The sequence below is a fragment of the Sinocyclocheilus anshuiensis genome, unplaced genomic scaffold, assembly GCF_001515605.1.
Source record: "Sinocyclocheilus anshuiensis isolate Anshui unplaced genomic scaffold, SAMN03320099.WGS_v1.1 scaffold708, whole genome shotgun sequence".
NCBI lineage: Eukaryota > Metazoa > Chordata > Actinopteri > Cypriniformes > Cyprinidae > Sinocyclocheilus > Sinocyclocheilus anshuiensis.
This window is the reverse complement of record NW_015555881.1, coordinates 2,217,853-2,244,082: the sequence shown is the minus strand read 5'-3', so window position 1 is coordinate 2,244,082 and position 26,230 is coordinate 2,217,853. Positions and strand designations below refer to the sequence as shown.

General features: G+C 31.9%; 1 protein-coding gene across 1 annotated transcript in view; it reads left to right on the top strand.

Moving 5' to 3' along the window:
• Nucleotides 1-26,230, top strand: part of LOC107675751 (semaphorin-4D-like) — a 51,579-nt gene that overhangs the window by 23,613 nt on the left and 1,736 nt on the right. The window contains exons 3-15 of the mRNA XM_016470170.1: nt 14,728-14,861; nt 17,032-17,177; nt 17,292-17,354; nt 17,488-17,586; nt 18,642-18,735; nt 18,835-18,951; nt 20,335-20,486; nt 21,994-22,169; nt 22,440-22,580; nt 22,849-23,051; nt 24,068-24,183; nt 24,413-24,582; nt 25,738-25,784. Of these exons, the coding sequence (XP_016325656.1) occupies nt 14,728-14,861; nt 17,032-17,177; nt 17,292-17,354; nt 17,488-17,586; nt 18,642-18,735; nt 18,835-18,951; nt 20,335-20,486; nt 21,994-22,169; nt 22,440-22,580; nt 22,849-23,051; nt 24,068-24,183; nt 24,413-24,582; nt 25,738-25,784 (1,658 nt within the window). The remainder of the gene's footprint in view (nt 1-14,727; nt 14,862-17,031; nt 17,178-17,291; nt 17,355-17,487; nt 17,587-18,641; nt 18,736-18,834; nt 18,952-20,334; nt 20,487-21,993; nt 22,170-22,439; nt 22,581-22,848; nt 23,052-24,067; nt 24,184-24,412; nt 24,583-25,737; nt 25,785-26,230) is intronic.

Genomic DNA, 26,230 nt, shown 5'->3' with positions numbered 1-26,230 from the left:
TATATATATATATATATATATATTTTTTATTTTTATTTTTTCTGGGGTTTTTTGTCACCCTGAAGCAGTGCTATACAAATAAGTGTTATATAAATAATTTTTTTCTTCATTTGAAAATCTTTTCTTATAATTTATATTTTTCATATTTATTTTATATATTTATTTTCTTGTTTATTACTATTTTTCTATCTTTTTTTAAATGCCTACCTCTGAATTACTTCTGAATTATTCTATGTATAAAAGGAGTGATACAATTTATTTATTTATTTATTTAAATGAACTCTACATTTCTTTATTTGAAAATGTTATTTTTTATATTTTTCATATTTATTTTCTATTAATTTTCTTGCTGATTCCTATTTTTCTCTATTTTTAAATGCCTTCCTGGGAAGCACTTTGTGCTGTGTTTTATGTATGAAAGGAGCTATACAATAATAATTGTAAAATAAAATAAAATAATAAAATAAAATGTATTATTATTATTATTATTAAAGCACTTATTAATATAACTGATTTGATATAATGATAAACAGCAGTATTTAATTGAAAATTAATTTGTTACAAAAAATTTAAAGTATCCTGAGAATCAAGTGAATTGATTATTTGAAACTTTTTTATATATATATATATAAAAAACAAACAAATTTACTAAAATGACTTTGTCAGCACTACATGCCACATTCTAGGAGAGTGTTTTTGATGATTTTATTATGACTTTAAAAACAACAACAACAACAAAAACCTGCAATAGATTTTGTTGCACTAAACTGCAACTTGTTGGGAAAAGTAGCTTTTTAGTAGCTCTGATGCTCAGCTAATGAGGTTTGATGTCATTACGTCTAAATATCATAATTCATATCTAAACCACATTTTCCAAAATACGTTTCTCAGGTTGTTGTGTTCCTCTTCTGACCCATTGATCCATCTGAAGTTAATGCTGATAAATGCGAATCCTCTCAGACGTTTGTGAGGATGCATCACTCAAATGAAGCACTGAATCAAATTTAGACTGACATCAGGAAGAAATTAGTATGCAGCATAATGGGTAATTGGGACGGGGCCTGTGTTTGTGTGCGCTGGCATTACGACCGCATGACTTGCTGTAATTGTCTCTGGCTGGTTTATTTACCCCTCGCCTCAGTCCCGGTTAACAGACGCTTGAGCGCTTTCTCTCTGACCTACATTAAAGTGTATTGCTGATTGTTTCCTCAGCAAAGGTTAATGATCTCGGTGATATTAACCAGAACCAGAACTAATCAACAACACAGTAGCAACTTGTTAATTTTCAGCTTGTGTTAGTTTGATTTTGAAGCATGTAGTAGTTGGTTAAAGGCTAGTCTGTGCCTGTGCTGGTTTATCTGGTTGCTAAAAGCACATGGAAGGGTAAACTGATCATAGATCAGAAATAAATTAACAATTCCATTTATTCCCAATAGAAAATGACTGATTGTAAGCAATTTACTTAATCAGATATCGGATATTGTTTGTAGGGCTGCAAAATGTGGTGAAAATGTTTTGTGATTTATATATCAATGAGATGATGATGATAATACTAGTAATAGTAATAAATGTATTATTAATAGTAGTATTAATAAATAATAATAGCAATAATAATAGTTAAAATTTAAACATTTAAAAATAATAGTTAATAAAGATTATTATTATTATTATTATTATTATTATTATTATTACATTATTGTTGTAGTTGTTGTTGTTATTCAACATACTTGTATTTGTATAGCACCTTTCATACATAAAATGCAACTCAAAGTGCTTCACAGGGTGGCATAAGAAAAATATAGAAAAAGAGTAATCAGAAAATGTAAAAAAAAAATGAAGTGAAAAATATGAAAATATTTAATAAGAATAATTAATATTATTATTGTTGTTAATTGTTAAATGTTATAGTGTTTTATAGTATAATAATAATAATAATAAATTGCTTACAGTAAATATAAGTCAAACCGATTATCGGACAGTTGAATTGTCCATTTATTTCTGATTATTATTATTATATTTTATTTTATTGTATAATAATAATAATAACAATAACATTGATGATAATAATAATAAGTAAATTGCTTTCAGTACATATCAGTAACACTGATTATCGGTTTCCCCCTCCAAGTGTTTTTAGCAGCCAGATAAACCACCTCGGTCTTTAACCGCAGATATTTAAGCAGTTTTCTTAATAGGATATCGGTTTTATAATATCATATCTAGCGTGACCAACTAATACTTATTCCTATGTTTACATCCAATACTTTAAACTGTGGTTTGAAATGATTACTTTTATGCAAAGTTGATAAACTTCCTTGTCATTTATGTTCTCAATTTGAAAATATTTGACTTTGTCTATTTATTTTGCTTGTTGTTAATATTATAGTTGCTGTTGTTATTATTATAAAAAAGCATGCTATATTGTAATGTTGCGATATGAAAATGAAAGTAAAAAAAAAAACTGAAGTAAAACATTAAATAAATATCGGTTATCCGACATATATAAATAATCGGTATCGGTTATAAAAAAACAATATTAGTCGATCTCCAATTCCCAACCGCTTATGCTTAAATGGCTCATTTATATTGTAAGTGTTTCACAGTCAGAAACAGTCCTGAAATTGCACGCTTCATTGACTGGATGATGAGTGTCTTATTTGCATACTTGTTTAAATGAATGATGCTTCTGTATTTGGGAGATTGTGTCTGTGAGCAACAGGTTGTGTGCTGAAGGAAATGTGTGCTGCCAGTAATCAGATTGGAATCTAAATGTAAATGAATGTGTAACGCTGGTGAGCCAAACTTCCTGTTCCTGTATCTGAGGACGGCATCATGACATTTGCATTCAGAGTGTTTTACAAAACATGCTACAGTACTCTGGAACTGTTTTGTTTTGTTTTTAAACTGTCATTTTGTAATGTTGTGTTTGTTTTACTGTTATAAACATGTCATGCTTTTGAAGAGCATCCAGCATCTGATGTCTGATCTTGCATCTGTCCACATCTCTATCTCTATGATTGCTTTGCTTCAAATTTGACACATTGTTATTTCCGCTGTTGCGTGTGTGAGTTAATTTTGAGTCTGTGAACGGAGGCAGATTCGCTGCAGTTAATATCCACTTGAGTGTTTTATGATTGACAATCATAAAATGTTATTAATGTTAATGTTATTAAAGTCTCTAAAACAGGCAATTAAAGCCACTGATAGAAAACCGCACAAATTGTTTATTGTTTTATGTAACATAACATATTGAGGTTTTTTTTATAAATAAATGTTTAAATAGATATATATTGCATAAAGCAAAACATAAATGGCTTATAATAAAGCACTTATAATAAAAAACTAATAATATAATATTATAATAATTAATTAATAAATTATATAATGTATTATAGATATATAAAATATATTTACAAATATTGATGTGTGATATTTAGCGACTTTTTTTTTTTTTTTGCTTTTTGTTGTGCTTTTTTGTTTAGTTTCAGTTGACAATGTGTTGACAGTGTTTACTGTTTCTTCAGTAGATGAAGATGGATAACTGTTCACTGCTTTTCAAATGGAAATAATAATCAACTTGATAATGTTTTTAAAAAAGCAGTGCTAATATTTTAAAGATTTTATATATAGTGCATCCTGAGAAATTTTGTTTCAGTTGACATTCTGGACAATGTTATATTGTTTCTTAAGTAGATAAAGATGGATAACTGCTTAATGCTTTGGAAATATAGTTTAGAATTGATATGATTTTAATATCTGACCAATGCCAATAATATTTAGCATCATATCGGTTAAAAATCAGTGCTAGTATTTTATAGATTGTGCATCCTCTGTTTATATGTTGTCATTTGTGTTCTGTCTCTGTGTATTTCCACTCTTTAACATTCATCCGTCCATTCGTTCAGTGTGTGACTCCATGATAACCCTCTCCTCATCTCTGTGTCTCTCTTCAGCCGGTGGCTTTTATAATTCTCTCTGAAGGACGGATCTTCAGGTCTAGTCGAGCGTCGTGGGAGAGTTACAGGTCAGAAATCCCTCCTCTGTCCCGTGTGCTTTGGGGCTTTCACTCGCTCTCATTGGCTGAGCTGCATGCGATGACATCACTGCATGAACCCCGACGGTCGCATTTTAAACCTGCATGTTTCTTTTTCCTCATTTTGATCTTTTGCTTGAGTTGGAAATCCTGCTCGTCCATCCCAAGTGATTTTTTTTCTCCTTGGTTGTGTTCAGATTTCTTTCCCCCACTTTTCCTGCAGTTTGCCTTCTTTTCTTCATTCACAAAAGTCCACAGAGTTTGTTTGTTTAATCTTTTCTTTCTGGCTTCATGGTTCTTTGTCTTTTATTCCATGTTGTAAGTTTGGGTTTGTTTTGTGAGGCCTCAGATTCCTCTGTCTTTCTCTCTCTCTCTCTCCTCTCATATATCCAGCTTGTGCTTGATTACTATAATAAAGTGACATTATTGTGTTATTGATGAGTTAACCAATACTGTGCTAACAACAGTGTTATTTTACTATCATTAGATAGCATTATAGTTTTTTTTTTTATGTTTTTACTTTTATAATTACCTTTTTCACTTTAATTTTGGTTAGATTTTCTTTTTTTTTTCAAATGTCTATTTATTTCAGTATTAGTTATTTTAGCACAATAAGTAAAACTAAATAAAAATAAATAAATGTTGCTTTGACATACAGCTGATATAGTTTAATTCTTTAATAATTTATTTTAATTTTTTGTCATAAAAATGTTTTTTTATGGTTTTAGTTTTAACTATAATAATCCTGGCTTACAGCTTTATTAATTAATAAATGTATTGATTTATTTATTGATTTATTTGATTGATTGATTTATATATTTTATATAATTTATTTGTATTAAATATTTATATTTAATTTATTTTATTTTATGATTTATTTTAATTATTTTGTGTAGATGTTTTTATTTATTTATATTTAATTATGTAAGTTTATATTTAATTTTATATTCAATTTATTTATATTTAATTTTAATGTATTTTATATTTATATTTTTTTTATTAAAAATGTATATTTAATGCATTTATTTTATTTTGTGTATTTTAATTATTTTTTTTATTTATTTACTTATTTATATGCATTTATTTTTATTTATTTTTTTATTTACATCTCTTAAAGAACATATGAGTTGTATTTTCCATGTAAAACTGCCACAGTGTTGAGGTTTTCTGAATGGTTGCTAGGTTGTTGCTAGGTATTTTCTTCCAGTCTAGCATGAAAAGATTCCTTCACCCTCGTGGTCTTCTGGTCTCTAGATATGGCTCAGGTCCTTCAATATGCTTCTGTGGGATTTTTAAAAAATCTGTTTTCTGGTCCAGCAGCCAAAAATAGTGCATCTGATCGCTTCGGGAAAGCACAAGCACAAGCACACCTCAGCTCAACATAATCACCAGGTCTGGATTGGAGTCTCTCACCCTGCTCATGTTGTGGATCTGAGATAAGAGAGATTTGCAGCACATTCTTCAGTGTAACTTGATCCAGAGTTCAAAGTGATTTGTTGTGTTCATCTGAGCGATCTATAATGCTCATGGGGTAGTTTATTTTTAGTGGGATGTGAGTATTTAAACTGACGGACGGTTCTTGGCCAGAATTTGGTGCATTGTGGGTCGTCAGGAGTCTGGAATGAAACGTATCAGTGTCTGGCTGTCAAAATGAGCATTTACTCTCATGTTTGCCAAGTCCCAGGCGAACACTGTGGAGGTACTGGAAGAGCCGGAGGAAGCCCCAGAATGGCTTTTTGTCCATCCTGAACCTTAAATCCGAGCGTGAAATCGCTGCCATGCTAAAGATGGTGCCGCATTACAATACTGAGCATGGAGTGTGACAGTGAGGAGCGTCATGGGGTTTTACTCTTGTTTTAAAGACTCGTCGGGGCAGAAAAAGGCACCTTAATTAACAGGAAACAGAATGATGTATCGTACAATGAAACTGCTGCGTTTGTGTAGCTGCTTCAGCGCGGCCCGCCGTGAGGGGCTTTATTCACTGTCAACTCTGTGTGAGAGACTCTGTGTTTTATTGAGATTTTTTTTTATTGCCTGCAATGGCGTTCAAGTTCATTTGAAGTCTTCTTAATTTAAAAAGGGTCATTCTAAACATTTGTGGCATTTATGTTTCTCCATATATAATTTTGTTATGGTTTCTTGCCTAAATAACAGTCATAATTTAGTTTTTGTGAACATTTTTTTTTATCCTCACTGACTCTTTGAATTAGGCTATTTATATATAAATATACATGTATTATTATTACTATATACAGCCTATTTTATATAAATACATATAAATATAAGAATATATATATGAAAAAAAATGAAATAAATAGTATATAAATTATGTATAATTATATTAATGTATGTATATATATATATATACACACATTACATTACATTACAATGAAATAAAAAGGAAATGAAATTGAACATTTTATATATATATATATATATATATATATATTTATCATTATATTCATTATGTAGATATATTTGTTATTTTATATTATTTATTTGTATCATAAATATATACAGTATAACAATGAAAATAAAAATACATTTATATATAAATACAATTTATATATATTTTAAGTTTTAATATTAATTTGTAATATGCTAACGTTTTTTAAACAAATAATGTAAAATATACTGCATTGAAATATATTGAATTGTGACGTGTCACAATGTGCATCGTTTGGTTTCACAAGCAGTCGTTTCTGTAGCTAATTTTCAGTAAATAATCAGTGTAGACTGGATAGAAAGTTGTGAATGTGAGATTATGTAACGGTAAACAAGGCTCTTTTGTTATAAAACGGTAAGAAACATCCTGCTTTGCATGACCCGAGAGCGGTGCGCAGACACTGAATCCAGAATCTGTTGACAGAAACCAAATCTTTATGTTGGTTTGAGTTTTTGTCAGTCTGTTGTATTGCTGTTCATCCAAAACTCTTCCAGTCTGTTGTATTGCTCGTGTCGTGAGGAAGGACGGGCCGTAATATAACCCACCACTAAACCTGATCGCCCACTGTGTGTGAGATTTATTTATATTCAGAGAGAAACTGAAGATTCCTGCTTATGTGGGGACACACACACACAGGGTTAATTATCCCTACCACGGCACACGCTCGACCACACACACTCATGATGACCGCCACTCACTGAAAACAATCCAGTCTTGCCAAGGTTAAAGGCTTTCTCACAGCACCTGCGTTTGGACATCACAGTCCAGATTCCTGCCTCTGATCTCTGCCGCCTGTGAATATTTATAGCCTGTGAATATCTAAGATCAGTTCCTCCCTTATTCTCACTGAGTTCTGTTTTACAGATAGTGTTCCTCTTCTGAAGACCTTTCACGCTGTATTTCAGTCATTAGTAGCTCCTGAACAGTCAAAGTCGTGTAGATTAGAGTCGAGTCAGCTGATCAACACCCAAAAACCCTAATTTCCCCGCTCAGTCAGATTCTTTTATGGCATATGAACTTTAAGATTTATCTTGTGGAATCATAAGAGGTTCATATGAAGTTCTTTTATAGCATCATAGGAACATCATAGGTTTTTATAATGACATCAGAGGAAATTAAAAGTTCTCCTATAGTATCATTGCATTTACATTTACATTTAGTCTTTAGCAGACGCTTTTATAGGAACTTAATTGTTCCTATGATGTCATAAAAGAACATTTAAGCTCCTATGATGTCATAAAATAACCTTTAATGACATAAAAGAACCTTTAAGTTCCTATGATGTCATAAAAGAAGCTTTAAAGGTGGGGTATGTATATTTTCAAAAACGTGATCAGCTTTCCAGCGCTGGAGAGAACTCAAGGAGCAGAGGCCTGCGATCGGACGCCGAGGTTGCTTTGTTTCTTCTCGATAGGTGAGTAACACCGTGTCTACAACGCACGTGACAGCTAAAGTCTGTCTACACCGGACGCGATAAAGCTGTGTGTGTGTGTGTGTGTGTGTGTGTGTGTGTGTGTGTTCTCTTAAATGCACCTCACTTTCTTCACGTGTCATTTCTTCTCCATCCTGCAGCTCATGAAGAGCGTGTGTATTTTAAAGGTCTCCGTAGCTCTGCCTAAATATAAGTTTTTACAGGGACTGACCCTTCATCAGGCTTCGGTGTGGTCACGTCAGCGCTGCACAGATGGACGGCTGTAATTACATGTGAAGCAGCTATTTTCTGTCCTTTGCATTGGGTTTCCATTACCTACAGTTTCTGTCCTGAAGTTATTTAAGGCATGACCGTAGCTGTGCTGCAGCTAGTTTTATTTAGAAAGATATTGTAAAGCTTTTTGCAGCTTTATATACATACAGTGGCCCCAAAAAGTATTTAGATGCTTAAAATGTCTTAAAAAGTTAAATGCGTTTAGCATTGTTTTTTCCTGTTGTTCATGTGAACTGATAGGTAGTTCAACAAGTGTTTTTTGTAGTTTCGTTGCATGGGGCATTAATTGCACGCTGCCGCTCCACAGGGCCGTGATGTCATGAAAGATTCTGATGCCAGACCACCGCAGTGTTTCTGGGGAGTTTTGTCAGTAACTGTATTCTGCTGTGGTTAAAGGACTGTAAATCTGCAGATATGTTTCTGTGTGATTTCAAGTCAACATGCAGTTGCATGCAAAATGCAAGTGCATTTGCAACCAATTTTACTTCAGAAGTGTGAATGCAGTTTTGATCATACATAAAATTATTAAATACCTTAAATTACATTATACATGACATTATTTCATCCAAATGCCAAATGACATTTTTACTAAAAATTGTAAATGTTTTTTATTTTGTAAATATGCATTGTAGCGAGGTCATGTGACAACAATATAGCATACTACAGTTTGAAATGCTCATAATTATGATTACATTTATATTAGCAATGTAGCGCTGTGTGTATGTGCTATATAAAATTATTTATTCAAATATGTGTATATTAAATTATATTACAATATAAAATTATAAATTAAATTACTTTATATATATTATTTTTATAATGTTTTTATTTATTCTTTTATTATTGTATTTTGCAATAAATGCATTTATTTATACACACACACACACACACACACACACACACACACACACACACACACACACACACACACACTCAAGGGAATGAGCTCATAAAATATATACCTTGAATTCAACATAAGTTGCTTTGGATAAAAGCATCTGCTAAATGCAAAGTTGGGCATCAAATGCACAAGGTAAATGTTTATTTTTCTTTCTTTCTTTCTTTCTTTCTTTCTTTCTTTTTATTTATTTATTTAAATTTTTGGAGAGATGAGTGGATGGGTTAAGGATGAAAGACAAACTCTCAGACTCTCAGAAAGGAGCAACAAACCTAAAGAACACGCACACACACACATGGACTCTTGAAGCACGAGAGGCTGCAGAGAAAGAGAGGGATTGTGGGAGCCGTTAGCGGGCGTAGTGGGAAAGCTGATTCTGGCAGAAAAGCGTTGTGGGTCGCCAGAGCGAGAGGAGGGACACAGTTGGCAGGCGCTGAATGTTTGAGAGCGGACACATGCTTGCCCAGTTGGCAGGACGCCACCCTTTAAACCCAGCCTGCGTTTCTGAGGCCGTGCGTGCGGCGGACACCAAACAGGTGCTGCACATACTGTAGGCATCAAGAGTATTAATACAGGACAAGTGGACTGTGTTTGAAATAGCATGCAAGCATACTGTTCATGAAATACTGTGTCCCTGTAGCTAATGAACCGGAGGCGATGTCAACCACAGGTTTTAATCTCCTCTTTGACTCATCATTTAACCAGACTTCCAGAGATTTATACACGAAATTGTGCTGAAAATGCTAAATAACTGGATGCAGCATGCAAAACTGTCACATGACCTCCCTACGTTGCATGTGTAATCATTTCATACTGCATACTTTTGCATATTATTTAAAAAAAATTATAGGTGGAATGCAACACATACTGTACTGTCAATGTGCTGTATAACATACTAGACATTATTTCATCACAATACAAAAAAAACATTTAATTTTGTAAATCACAAGCGGCACGATTACACATGCAATGTAGTGATGTCAACAATGTTAATAATTATGGTATACGTTTATGTTAGCAATGTGTGTAACAATTTAAGTTATATGAAAAATGTATTGTTATATTTATATTAATATTATATTACTTGCATTATATTATATTTATATTAATTATTATATTAACCTAGTATTTATTTTATTTATATACATGATTATACATTTTAACAGTGCATATATATTTTTATTATATAATGTTTATATATGTAAGATAATTACGATTATATTGTATATATTTAAAATATTATATACATTTTATATACACAGACACATGCATATAAATGTGTAAATTTTGTGATATAAAATTATAAGTTAAATTATAAGAATATAAATGTAGAAATTTCTATTTTTTATTTAGTACGTTTTTTCATCATTTGATATTTATATAAATATTTAAATATTAAAAATAATTATGTATTTACATCTTTAAATATTTTATCTTTAATATATACAGTATATATATATAGAGAGAGAGAGAGAGAGTGTGTGTGTGTGTGTGTGTGTGTATTTTCTATTTTTTTATTTAGTACGTGAGTAAGTTTTCTCGTCATTTTATATTCACATCCACATTCATGTTCCTGATTTTAGAAAATGTCATGCATATAAATCTGCATACTATTACAGTATACATACTTCATATTGCAGATAGAGTATTAGTATGTTTTTCCATACACACTCACTCATTTTGATTGATTTGGATCACGGTAGAACCGACTCAGTGTTCAGTTAATCAGGTCTGACATGTGAATGAAGCTTTCTGGGAAAGTGCAGTGTGTGAGAGGCCATGTCATGCGCTCACACAAACACACACACACACACACACACACTCAGGCCCAGTCTTTGTTGATTGTTTACTGTGTGTGTGTAATTCTCTCCTCACACACACACAACAGGCTCTTTGTGTTTACGTGAGCTCCTTCAGCAGACCCTCGTGTTGGGGACTTTGGCTTAAACAGTACATTTCTGTACATTAAGGGTCATTGGTGTGTTTGTGTGTGTGTGTGTGTGTGTGTGTGTGTGTGTGTGTTTCCACCCTGAGGCTGTAAAAACTCATCTGCCTGTTGATCAATGATTGTTATTTTACACTCTTGATTTCCAGTGCATCATTCACTGGTGTTGCTGTCCTGGAGGTTCTGTCCAGACATTTTTTTTTCTTCTGATGTCTACAGCCACAATGTGTGTACAACAGCTAAAGTGGTCATATTCAGTACTTTTGTTGAGTTTTTCCCCTTAAAGTGAGCTTATAATGTTAGTCAAGGTTTCTGGCACCAAGAACAGTCAGGACATGTGACAGTGTCATGTTGTCAATGTTGATTCACTACAACAGTCAAATTAAGATCAAATCAGTTGAAATTAAATACTTTTTCTGCAGAACTTCATTGGTATTTTGAATGGAAATGTATAAATATTATATGATTATTTTAGGACTAATAAAAAAATATATAATATTGCACAGTCAATATTGCTACTACTGCATACAATATACATATGGTTAGAAACAAACAATGAAGGCAGAGCCTATAAACATTGAGTTGGATGTTATTCAACAATTATATTTAAATATATTTTATTTTATTATTAAACCAGCTTACAGTCATCGTCAGGCAGTGATTTCATAAGTTATATAGGTTATTGAACAGTGGTTTCTGTATTTTTTTAGTTTTATATTTTTTTAGTTTAGTTTAGTCAGAAGAACAGTCTGTTGATGTTCCCCTTTTAAAAGCACTGTGTGTATTTTTTTGTTTGTTTCTTGTTAAATCTATGTTCTAAGGATTTGGTAAGCTTCTTCTCTCATGTTACAAGTTTTTCTCTCTCCGATCAGAACGAAAGAAATTAAGCAGATGTATCTGAGGAGCCGATATAAACTGTGAATCGAAGTTTGTAGTCTGTCTTTGCTTGGGGCCGTTTAGTGTTTTCTGTGATGGTCACATGTTGAAATTATGTTCCGTTGAGTTTCCTGTGTCTTATTATTACATTCCGCTCTCTTCACTCCGTTTGTTTTCTTTTCTGTCTTTGAATCTTTCTGCGCTTTTGCTCCACTGAACAATAAAGTGCAGCACGTATGAAAATCATTTGTAGGAATTTGAAAAAGCTTTTGCTGAACACCTGCCGAGCATATGAACATATCAGCTACCAATACTAATACAACAGTTTGAAGATCAGAGAGAAGTGTTCTCCTGACTTTTGTGGCTTTAATTTTTATATACTGTATATGTTTATATGTGTAAAATATTTGAAAATTAACAAGTATGTTAAATAAAAAATAATACAAAATGTTCAAAATAAATACAAAATATATAAAATAAATAAATAAAAAATAAATAAATAAATATCTTTTATGTGTAAAGTTCAAGATAAGGAAAATGTGTTTAAAATAGCAAATATATTAGATAAAAATAATAGAATTTAAAGTCTAATTATCGTTATCGATAAAATCCCATAAAATATCGAGATATAATTTTTTGTCAATATCGCACACCCCTAATATATATATATATATTTAAAGTTCAAGATCCATAAAGTCAAGTAAGCTTTAATTGTGTTTCAGAGCTGCTTTTGTCAACCAGCAATTCCTTATTGACTGATTTTGGATTGAAATGACACGTAGTTGACCATCACTATTACTATTGTTCACACTCAGGTAGAGAGTTTAGCAGTCTAATAATAAAGTCTTGAACTTTGGTCTGCAACTCATCAGCAACATCCTGGCAACCACCGACAACACTCGTGCAAAATGGCGGGAACTTTTGCACAGGCAAACGCCACACACGTTGTTTTAAAAAATGCAAAAATCTAGTTTTACGCGTCTCTGTAAGCAGATACAGGCCGTGAGTCTAAAGTGACAGATCGGCGTGGAAAATCTAGAGACTCTAAATCTGGGTTGTCATGGAAACCATTATCTCGGTTTTCTGTGCCCAGGGTGTGCTGTCATATTACACGTCCCATGGTTTCGCTTCCCTGTGGGCACAGATATCAGTTCAGGGGAATTCCTGCAAAACCAACAGGTCCGAAACCAGTTAACAGTCATCGTCAGGCAGTGACGTCAGAAGGTGGTTTCTCTGTTTTTTGAGCACCTGGATCTGAGTTGAAGTGTGCAGGACGTGTTGTTTTTAACACACGGGACAGTAATCACATGCTATGCTAACAGGCCGCCGCTGATAGAGGGATGTTTGGGCTTTATCTCACTCACCGATGCTAATTTTGGTTGCTGGTCATTGCATTTCTCTTCTCTCCTTCCAACAGAGGCTGTTTGGCCTGAAGCTGCGGTCATTCGATATGAACGTTACGCAAACTCTGCTTAACTGCTCTTTACTCACAGCAAAGCGTATTTACTGTGAATGAATACAAATACTACAGTTTACCCAAAGAGGCACGATATTAAACTTACATTGAATAAACTTGCATTATAATATTTCGTTTTTCTGCAATATATATATATATGAAAAAAAAACAGGAACTTTCACCAGATGACTTAAAAGTAAATAGAAAATAAAAATAATTTTAAAAAAGAAGAAACATCTTTTGACACTAAAGACTTTGTTTGCGTGTGAACCATTGTTTTAGGGCTGAACAATTGAGAAAAACCTGCTTATATTTGTTATAAGAACCAAATTAAATCTAAATTTCCGTAACTATAAAGTGAACAAAGTTTAAAAAAATCTTCAAAATTGGCATTCTCGCCATTTTTGACCCATTCAATATGACTATAAAATAATAAGTATGATTTTTACTGTGATTATTATTAAATAAAATATTAAACAAAATAGGAAATATAATTTAATAATATATTTTTTATTATTTATTTTATTACAAAATAAAACATTAAACAAAACAAGTTTAATAAATATTATTTATTTATTTATTAAATTGTAAATCAGTGTCTGTCAGTGATATTATCTGATTACCTGATCCTTATTATAATTGTTTCCATTTTAAATTTAAATTAGGTTCTTTTTGTACCTTCAGTATTTTTAAAGATGGCAGATTGAGGATTAATTTCTGATATATGTAATATTAAAACATATCGTCCATTGTAATCAACGGTTCCCTGTTTTGAAAAGCAAAATAAAGATTTTAAAGTACAGCTGTAAAATTACAATACTAATATTTATATTAATTGTATATCATTTTTATTTGATATGAATTTATATACAAATTACAATACTAATAATTTGTTCATTTTGTTTTCATACGTTAAGCAGTGGAGCTTTTATTTTGGCGGTTTTCCATCAATCAAATAAATGTAAATAAATGAACACAGTGACAGACTTCACTCAGACTTCTATTTATTTAATTTGATAATCACATTGCAGCCCAAATTCTGTCATCTTTGGATCAATAATGAAGTTTTGTAATGCATTTTTTTTAATACTCTAAAGTACCGTATTAATACCATAGTGCATGAATATGGTAATTATAGAGCACCTAGGTATCATCATTCACGTCCATTGTATGGAAGTGAGCAGTATGAATATGATATGTATATTCATTCTGGTGAACTGTGATGCCACAGTTAATAAAACCTGTCGGATGACTAAACGATGACACGTGTCAGTTTGATCATGCATAATTCCTTTTTCTTGTTCTCTCTCAGATGTGGTTTTGACAGTCCTCTTCTCTTCTCTTTCTGTCTGTCTGTCGCTCTCACAGAGGAAACATCACGCTGCCGAAGATCCCCGAGTCTAACATGGCTCTGAGCGTGTTAGGCGTGTTTCTGGGATTGCTTCTGGAAGTTTCCACACACGGACCCTCCAGCGTTCCCAGAAGCTCATGGAGGCACGACGGTGAGTGAAGGGTTAAAGTTTTACATCAAAAAATGTAATGGGTGTGAAGCACGTGTTTGCTGATGCTATTTGCTATTTATACGTCTTAACTTTCTGTGCTTATAAAACATGCTATTTTTTAACGTTGATAATCAGCATATTGCTATTTTTTAACGTTGCAAATCAGCATATTAGAATGATTTCTGAAGATCATGTGACACTGAAGACTGGAGTAATGATGCTGAAAATACAGCCGCGCATCACAGCAAGAAATTACAATTTAAGAAAACTGCTTTTTTAAAATGAAATTATATATTGCATTATTATTGTATTTTTGATCCAATAAATGCAGCCTTGAGCGTAAAAGTCTCCTTTCAAAAACATTTATAAAACTGACAACCCCAAACTTTTGAACAGTATACAGTACAGCAGCACAGGAAGTGACGTGTGGTGTTTTTAACACAAATGGCATCAGCACATACAGGCGTCCCGTCAGGGCTTCGGTTTGCAGCGTCTCTTGGGTCTCTGCCAAAAACACTGGCAACCAGAGAGCCACAAGTATGTAGCACACACACACACACACACACACACACACGCCCAGCCGGCAGCCAAACACAAACTGAAGTGTGCCAGTGACACATAAATCATCATCTATGAATGCATGTGCTCAAATATACTACTATATGCAGTGTATAAATATAATTGTTCAAGAAATACAATCACTTTGTCAATTTTGGGTTGGTTATTTGTGTTCTCCAGAAGAGGCTCTTTAGCTTCTTTACTTTCTTAATACATGATATTGAATGCTGATTAATGCTGAATGCTGATTAATGTTCATTTAATGGCAATAATAACAGAAAGGATAGATTTCAAAAAGAAGCATTGACATTGGCTCCTGTGGAGATGCTTCTGCTGAGCTGACGTTGAAGGACAAACACACTTTTGGATGGAGATGTTAGCGTTTTATTGTGCTGAAGATGAAATGAATGACTCGTGCCGCTTTATTTGGAGCAGTAAATCATCTGCTGCTGCTTTCACAGAGTTCAGGATCTCCTCTGGAAGAGATTCCGGCTGGAGAGTTCTATTTTTTACTGCTCCGAATACTCTTTTGAAAGTTGATTTCATTTCGTGTATTCATTCAGCAGACATAAAGAGAGCTGCAAATATTCCAGATCTATAAATAATTTTCTTGCTTCTCCAGAAAATGTTCCACATCTTTATTATATCCACAAAAATATTGAAAGATTTGGAATAATTAAGATTTGTAATGTTTTGAAAGAAGTCTCTTCTGCTCACCAAGGCGGTGTTTATTTGATCCAAAATACAGTAAAAATTGTGAAATATTTTTACAATTTAAAATAACTGCTTTCCATGTGAATATCTGTTAAAATGTAATTTATTCCTGTGATTTTCAGCATCATTACTCCAGTCTTCAGTGTCACATGATCCTTCAGAATCATTCTAAGATGCTCATTTGCTGCTCAAGAAACATTTCTGCTTATGTTGAAAACTGTTGTGCTGCCCAATATTTTTTGTTGAAACCATGATATGTTTTATTCTTCAGGATTCACAGATGAACAGAAAGTTCAAAAGAACGTGCTTTTGTGAGATTCACCCATATGTAATTTCAGTAATTTTCACTATTAAACTTCACTATTAAAGTAAATCAAGAAAACTGTTGACACACTACTTTTTCTTGATTTACTTTACATGACCAAGCCCCAAAGTTATTTCTTTTTTTTTTTTTTTTTTTTACTTTTGAATGGTAGTGCATTACAGTTTCCACAAAGCATGAAGCAGCACAACTGTTTTCAACATTGATAATACGGTAATCAGAAATGTTTTTTGAGCAGCAAATGATTTCTGAAGGATCATGTGACACTGAGGACTGGAGTAATGATGCTGAAAATCACAGGAATAAATTACATTTTAACATTGATTCACATAGAAAGCAGTTATTTGAAATTGTAAAAATATTTCACAATTTTTGATCAAATAAATGTAGCCTTGATGAGCAGAAGAGACTTCTTTCAAAACATTAAACATTTTAAAATCCAAACTATACATAAACATTCTTCAGATTTGCTTTCCAGATGTTTTTCTCTTTGAATGTTCAGTTATGTGTGCTCTGATGTGAGCTGCTCTGTGTGTGTGTGTGTGTGTGTGTGTGTGTTTGTGTGTTTGTTTGTAGATGTGGATCTGCTGGAGTTCTGGGAGCCGGATGTGTTCAACTACACGACTCTCCTGCTGAGCGAGGAGCGTGGCGTGCTGTACGTCGGCGCTCGAGAGGCCGTCTATGAGCTCAACATGAGCAACGTGTCAATCAAGAGTAACCAGGTGAGAGTTATTACAGGCGTCTGATTCCTGAGACAGCTGAAATCTCTTTTAAAGACTCTCACAGTGCACAGTTTTCACCTGGTGTGATGCTGTATTGACTCTGTTCTGTTTCAGCTGCTGTGGAAAATTCCAGAGAGTGACATGTCGATGTGTATTTTAAAGGGGAAATCTAAAGAGGTAATGTGGAAAAACAGACTCAAATTGACCTTAATCTGATTATTCTGTCACTGACAGTGGATTCTTTGTAAATATTTGATCCAGAAGGTGTTTTTTGATCGGTAACTGAAATGTTTTTGTGCTCGTGTGACAGACGGACTGTCGGAACTACATTCGAGTTTTGCAAGTGCTGGATGAAGACAGTCTGTATGTTTGCGGGACTCACGCCTTTCAACCTCTCTGTGATTATCTGGTGTGTGCATAAACCTTTCAAACATTTCAAGTGTCAGCCAAACTTGCCAACAAACACTCATCTTTATAAGATTGCATCCACTTTTTTTTTTTTAGCATTTTCAATAAATCTTTCAAGAAAGTGTTTTAAATCCTGAACTGAAGCAACCAACTCCCAGATGAATTACACTATAACATGTTGGATAACATTTGAGGCAAATAAGTATTTGAAAAAAAAAAAGCTTGTGTGAATTTGGTCACATAAAGCATTAGGAATGACTTCAGCTATTAAATACAGTTTTTTTTTTTTTTATTAAGTTTAAATGACACTGATTCATGGCTTCTACAGAAGAATATATAAATCACTTTCTCTGTGTTCCAGTGTTATTTTAGTGTAATTAATATACTATTATAATATTTTGCATGTTTTTATATTTATATAATTTTTATTTTAGTTTAAGTTTTAGTTGTTTTGTTATGCACTTTTGTTATTTTTATTACAATCTTTTAATATTTTTTATTTTTATTTCAGTTTTAGTAATATTATTACTTAAACTTACACTTGTTTCAGTTATTTGCCATGGCAACATTTTAAAGTTTGTTATGTATTATTATTATTATTATTATTATTTTACAATTTCAATCTAATATTTAATTTCAATATTTATTTTTGAAACTATTTTTAAGTTATAGTAAATATTTAGATGATTTTTTTAAACAATTTATTTGTTTTGGTTTTAGTTAATAACAGCAATACTGCTTGGATTTTTTAATTTGGGAACTACTTTTTCCGCTATAGATTTAAACACAAACACTTTGTTACCAATTTCAAACTATGTGACATTTTGGTTTGTCAGAACTTCCCTGATATTTTGATTACAATGGCTCTGAATACTGCATTTCTGAATATTAATACAATAGTTTCCTCTTTCTGTCGCCATGAAGTCGGATTGTGTGATTATGTGACTCTGTAATCTGAACTTCATATCTGTTCTGTTTCTTATTTTGCTTTTGCATCATAATAAAACTCAAACTTTGAGATGCATCTTCATGTCTTACTGTCTCATTTCTCTTCAGTCGCTGCAGGGTTTCCGATTGCAGGACAGAGCAGAGGACGGCAGGGGGAAATGTTCCTTCGACCCGGCCCAGAGCTTCACCACTGTGATGGTCGGTGAGTTAACACACCAAACCACATCTGCAGTACAGTCTCAGTGTTTGTCTGCTGTCTGTCCAGTAGTACTGACTGGTTAACTGCTTGTTTGTTGTTCAGATGGCGAGTTGTACTCGGGAACGGCGTATAACTTCCTGGGCAGCGAGCCGATCATCTCCAGATCTTCTCTGTCTCAGAGTTTGCTGCGCACAGAGTATTCAACGTCCTGGCTCAACGGTACGACGCTAATGTGTCCACAAAACTACATACAGTATGAGTACACATGAATATACAAGTATGCAGAGAGAACCGTTGATGTAGACACACATTCAGATCATTTAATGAAGCAAAAACGACATCAAAATCAAGTTATCGTTAATGAAATCCAAAACTAATAAAAACATTTCTGTTAATTAAATTAAAGATGAAATAATATGAAAGAGTACACATGAATATACAAGTATGCAGAGAGAACCGTTGATGTAGACACACATTCAGATCATTTAATGAAGCAAAAACGACATCAAAATCAAGTTATCGTTAATGAAATCCAAAACTAATAAAAACATTTCTGTTAATTAAATTAAAGATTAAATAATATGAAATGCAACTATTAGATGAAAAACTTCAACTAAATGAAAGTTAGAAATGTTGCCTCGGCAACCAACTGAAATAAGTTTAAGATGAAGCACTAAAATTACTAACTGGAAATAAATAAAAACTAAAATTAAATTAAACCTAAAGAGTGATTTACAAAATAGTAGTAAAAATGACAAAAGCACATAAAATCATTAACAAAATTATTAATGTATAAAAGTAGTATTAAAATGAAAAACTGAAAATATAGAAATAAAATCGAATTCAAAATATTAATAAAAACGATAATAGTGTGTAAATAATACAAAAATATTAATATTTAAAAAATAATAATAAAAATAATAAATGTACATCAAATTTCGAGAGTTTTTATTCATATTGATATTAATAAAACTATATTTAAAAAAAATTTACAGACCAACTTACATAGAGTATATATATATATATATATATATAGTATATATATTATAACTGAAATCATAAAAGCTATTTCAAAACATTAATAAAAACGGTAATATTTTATTTAATTAATAAAAATATATTTAACTAATGAAAAACTTATACAAATGACAAAAGCACATAACAAAATGACTGAAAATTTCGTATTTTTATTAGTATATTAAAATGAAAACTGAAAATATGAAAATGAAAGCTAATTCAAAAATGTTAATAAAAACTATAAAAGTGTATAAATAATACTAAAATATTAATAAAAAAAAACGAATAAAATGACAAAAGCACATAACAAAATGACTGAAAATTTCGTATTTTTATTAGTATATTAAAATGAAAACTGAAAATATGAAAATGAAAGCTAATTCAAAAATGTTAATAAAAACTATAAAAGTGTATAAATAATACTGAAATATTAATTAAAAAAACAAAAATGAATAAAATGACAAAAGCACATAAATTCCTAAGAAAAACAGTATTAATAAAACTAATATTAAGATGAAAACTACAAATAAAAGCTGTAATATAAACTATGATAGTATAGAAGTAAAAGCTCAGTTCTGTGTTCAGAGCCCAGTTTTGTCTTCGCCGATGTGATCCGAGAAGGACAGAACAGTCCGGATGGAGATGACGATAAGATCTACTACTTCTTCACGGAGGTGTCGGTGGAGTACGAGTTCTTCGGGAAGCTGCTGATCCCCAGAATCGCTCGCGTTTGTAAGGTGAGAAATCACATCCTCCATCCTGATCTGACCACAGATGATTCACACAAGCATTTTCATGGCGTGTGGCAGTGTTTTGTTTTCAATGAAAGCAGGAAAATTACTTCTTCCGGGGAATTTGTTCCACCTGCTTGGGGTTTTTTTCTCTAGTAAAAAACAATCAACTTCCCTCTTCCTCACCTTTGACAGATGTTTAAATCTGATCACCTGCCTTCGTCTCACTTTCTGCTTTTCATTCTTGCTTTATCTGTCGACATCTGGCTTTCAGTTTACTGCTGGAGAGTCAACATTTTTCTGATCATATGTAATCAGTGCAAATGTGACCATGTCTGGTAATTTTTGTTACATTAAAATCATTCAGAGTTGCAGATTATGCAAATATATTCTTGCAAGTCACATTTTTGACAGTTTTGCACAAAGTTTGGCTCATATTGATGTTTATTCTAGAAGCTTTTATTTAAAAAAAGAGCTAATTCAAAATGTTATTAAATGTATATTAGTGTATAAATTATGATAAACTATTAAATAATAATGATAAACTATTAAAAAAACTAAAACTAATAAAACTGACAACACTACATAACAAAATTACAAACAAGTATTAATAAACCTAATATTAAAACAAAAACTTAAAATATAAAATTAAAGCTAATTCAAAATAATAAAAACTATGTCGGTGTATAAAAATATTTAATATTTAAAAAACAAAAACTAATAAAAATTCTAAAACAACATAACAAAATTTCTAAACAAATTAGTATTTATATTAGTATTAATAAACCTAATATTAAAACAAAAACTGAAAATATAAAAATAAAAGCTAATTCAAAATATGAATAAAACTATAAAAGTGTATAAATAATACTAAAATAAATCTTAATATTTTAAAACAAAAACTAGTAAAAATGACAAAACTTCAAAACAAAATAAAAATAGTATTAATATTAGTATTAATAACCCTAATATTATAATGAAAACTCAAAATATGTATTGTATAAATAACTAATAAAAATGAACAAAGAACATAACTAAATTACTAAAAAAATGTTTATTATATTTAATTTAAATTATAATATAGTATTAAATGCTATTAATAGCTGCAGATGGGGAAGGTTGTATAGTGTATGACGCAGCGTGTCGTTCTGCTGGTGACATGAACTGAAATGGTGTTGTAATCAGTACTAAATAACTGGCCATGAGTCTGACATTAATCATTTTTTTCTATTAAATATAATAGCACTATTATTCTTCATTTTACCATCCTGCTATCAGCAAAACCCCCGATGAGCTAACTGAATAAAACTTCACCTCTGGACAAAGTGTATGAGATCATGGAAATCTTTTAACATTCATACAATAGTTTGAAAACCGCACAGCTTCTGGATTTGGTTTATCGCTCGGAACTGTGGATGGTTTTAGTTCCAGATATATTGAAATACATACTTCATGTAAATGACACAATGCAGAGATAATATTGTAAAGTTTATCACATCTCTCACTGTAACAGGGTGATCTGGGAGGCCAGCGGACGCTGCAGAAGAAGTGGACGTCGTTTCTGAAGGCTAAGCTGGTTTGCTCAATGCCGGAGCTCAACTTTGTCTTCAATGTGGTTCATGACGTGTTTATTCTGAAAGCGCCGCACTGGAGAGACACCATCATCTATGGGGTCTTCACATCTCAGTGGTGAGGGTGTGTGTGTGTGTGTGTGTGTGTGTGTGTGTGTGTGTGTGTGTGCGCGTGCGTGCGTGCGTGTGGTTAGTTACTCATGTTGATGAGCAGGATTGTTTGGTATTTGAAACCACTTGTTCCTGTTTGGCTTGATTCATCGGTGCATGAGAGTCAGAGAATCACCTGCATCTGAGTAATCAAAAGTATGCAGATCAAAAGAAGTGGCACAACTGGATTATTTTTTATGCATAAGGGACTTTTCTTCTTTGTTTGTGTGTGTTTCAGGGGGAATGTCGGTCTGTCCGCCGTCTGTGCGTATAACATGAGCTCAGTGCACGAGGTTTTCTCCAAAGGGAAGTTCATGCAGAAGGTCACGGTCATCACCCCGAGTCCCAGACCCGGAGCGGTTAGTATTTCCCCAAAACGGGGATTTCAGTGGTATATATGTGTGCTTACAGGATCCTTAGATTAGATTATGCTGGGAAGGGAATTAGTCATAAGAGTCTATCGAAAATTAAATTAAATAAATTGAAAATAAAAAAAATAAAAAGAATAAAATATTAAAATGAATAATTAAATTATAATGAATTTATTTTTTAAAAAGCATATGATGCATATGTAGGACAAGCAGTTTGGAAAATGAATGGATGTGAAATAAAATACAAATAAAATTTAAATAATAAAAAAATTAACTCATGCAGAACATCAACTCGTCCCTCCAGCTGCCCGATAAGACGCTGCAGTTTGTGAAGGACCATCCGCTGCTGGAGGACCCTGTGCTGCCCATCGGAAACGGCCCGCGCCTCATCACCAAAGACGTCAACTACACGCAGATCGCAGTCCAGAGAGTGCAGGCGCTCGATGGAAACATCTATGACGTCATTTTCACCGGCACAGGTGAGTGTGTGCAGCCAAATCTGTGAAACCACAGGTTCTGCTCATTTTCTTATTTTGTTCATCTCATATCTTGCTTATTTTCTTTTTTACATATATTTGATTATATATCATTTAGTATTTCTCAATACCTTATAATATACTTTATACTTTTACAATCAGGTAAATATAAATATAATATCCATACTTGCATATTTGTTCTGAAATAACTTCAGAGTCAAAGGAGTCATTTTAATTTATAACCCCCAAATAATAGTAGAATTGAGTGAACAGCAATATTTAATTTATTTATTTTATATATATATATATATATATTTATTTTATCTTTATTTATATAATTTTATAATAACAATACTTTCATATTTGTTCTAAAATAATTTGTCAAAGGAATCATTTTAATTGATAAGCACCAATATAACAGTATAACTGAATAAACAGCCATATTTAATTAATTAATTTATTATATATATATATATATATTTTCTTTTTTTCTCTACAAGTATTTCTCAATACTTTATAGTATACTTTAGAATTTAAGAATCATGTCAAACAGGATCATTTATTTTATCTTTATTTATATAATCTTATAATAACTATACTTGCATATTTGCTCTGAAATAATTTAGAGTCACAGAAATCATAATCATAATTTAAACAGCCATTGCCAGGAAAGTGAAATACAGTACACATTTTTATAATGTACTTTATAATTTTAGAGTCAGGTGAATCATCATTTATTTAATTTTTTATATATATTTTATTAGTTATATTTTTTGTTTAGTTCTATAATACAATATTCATACTTGTTTTTAGTATATATTATATTTTTTATTTTTCTAAGATATTTTTTAATGTGATTTCACCGGCACCGGTGAGCGTATGCGGTGAAATGTGTGAAAGGATGTGATAAACCACAGGATGTGAAAGTCTGGTTTTGATTTGTTTCTTCACTCTAAAGTGCCATGAAGGTAATTAAGATCCCATCATCTTGTTCTATTAATGTCTGAATGTGTTCCCAGATAAAGGTTTGCTGCATAAATCGCTGGTGTTGGAGGGCGAGGTTCACACGGTGGAGGAAATCCAGCTGCTGAAGAACGCAGAGCCAATTAAAACACTTCTACTCTCCTCACAAGTGGTAAGAACCAGAAACAACATCATAACAGTGAGCCGAGACTCATCTTATCATCGCCGGGACCTTTGAGCACTCAATCATGAGGAATAAAATCCACAAACACATTGTATAATTTCTCAGCAGGGAGGAAGTTTCCATACGCTGGAGACAGACAGTCTGGATGGACTCTGTTCCCCTTTCAGCAGCAAATCATCTGCGCTTTCTCATGCACTGTGTGTTTTGTCCGTCACAGGCGCGGTTCCTGTACGCTGGTTCGGACTCAGGTGTGGTTCAGTCTCCCACAGCGTTCTGTGAGAAGTACCTGTCCTGTGTGGACTGTGTTCTGGCACGGGACCCCTACTGCGCCTGGGACCCGCGCTCAGCCTCCTGCGTTAATATTTTCCAGCATGATGCTGATCCACGGTGAGAAAAGAGAACTAACGTTCACATTGTGACTGACCGCAGTCACATGTCAGAACTTCTCAAGTATTTCCAGACACTGCACTTTAACAGGAACACATGATTTAATCAGCTCTCTGACGTCTTATTTGTTAGTCAAATCATTTTAGAATTTCGCTGTGCAGTCCTATTAAGTTTTAAAGACTCTTTAAACATGTTTGCATATATTTAATGTAAGCCAGACAGCTTATATTCACTCTTTGCTGTGTTTTGTGTTTTTTTTATATATAATTTATTGTTTTGTATTTTTTGTATTAAATTTCTGCAAGTATTTTTTAATACTTTTTAATATGCGTTATAATTTTTAGGATTCATTATCATCATTATTTATATATTTTCATAATTTATTATTATATATTTCAATTCATATAATTTTATTTCTTAAATCAATATTTGCATATTTGTATGGAAATAATTTTAGAGTCAGAGCAATCATAATTTCTATATTATATATATATTTATATTTATATTTTCTCAGTACTTATATATACTTTATAATTTTAGAGTTATGTCCAACATCATAATTAATTTTATTTTTAGATATTTGTTTATTATTTATTTATATAATTTTATAATATAGTATCTGTACTTGCATATTTATTCTGAAATAACTTAAGAGTCAGTGAAATCATAATCATAATTTAAACAGCCTTTGCCAGGTAGATTCATAATTCTTAAAACAGGACGTGAAATACAGTAAAATAAAATTATAGTGTACTTTATAATAAATAGTTTTAGAGTTAGGTGAATCATCATAATTTTATAAATATGTTTTATTGTTTTATATATATGTAATTTTATAATATAATATCTATTTACATATTTCTTAATTTTTGTTTTATAATTTTTAGAAATCATCATCATGATGTATTTTTATAATTTATTATTATATATTGTAATTCATAGAATTTATAATATAAAACTGTATTTGCATATTTATTTGGAAATACACACACACACACACACATATATATATATATATATATATATATATAATAGTAAATGTTTTAGACTCTTTTGATATATATTCTGGAATATGTTTGCCAGACGGCGTTATCATCTGTAATCAGGCGTGTCTGTGTTTACTCTGAACTGTGTGTTTTGTGTGTGTTTTTGCAGGAAGTTGTTTCAGAGCCTCAAAGGGGATGCTGGGATATGTCCTCCAGGTGTGTCATGTAGAAATGTCTTCAGTATTAAACTGAACTCAGTGAAGCAGCTCAGATGGTCCACTTTTAGTGCCTGGCTTTTGTTTGTATAGGTTTATTTTTAGCTGCATGTACAGTAACTGGAACAGACTAACAAAATCAAGAGCGCACGAGAACATTGTCACTGTAATTCTAATAATTATATAGACATGTACTCACTAACGGAAGAAGTGTGTGTGTATTAGTGGCAGACAATGCTTAGCTTTTAATGTTTATAATTTATTATATATTATTATGAATTTTATATATTATATTTTTCTAATTTAGTATATTTTATTTCAAGTATTTCATTTAGTTTAAGTATTTATCATTATTATACAACTTGTAATGCTTTATAATTTTAGATTCAGAGAAATAATATTCATAATTTATAATTTGATATAATTTATGTATGTTTTCTGTTTTGT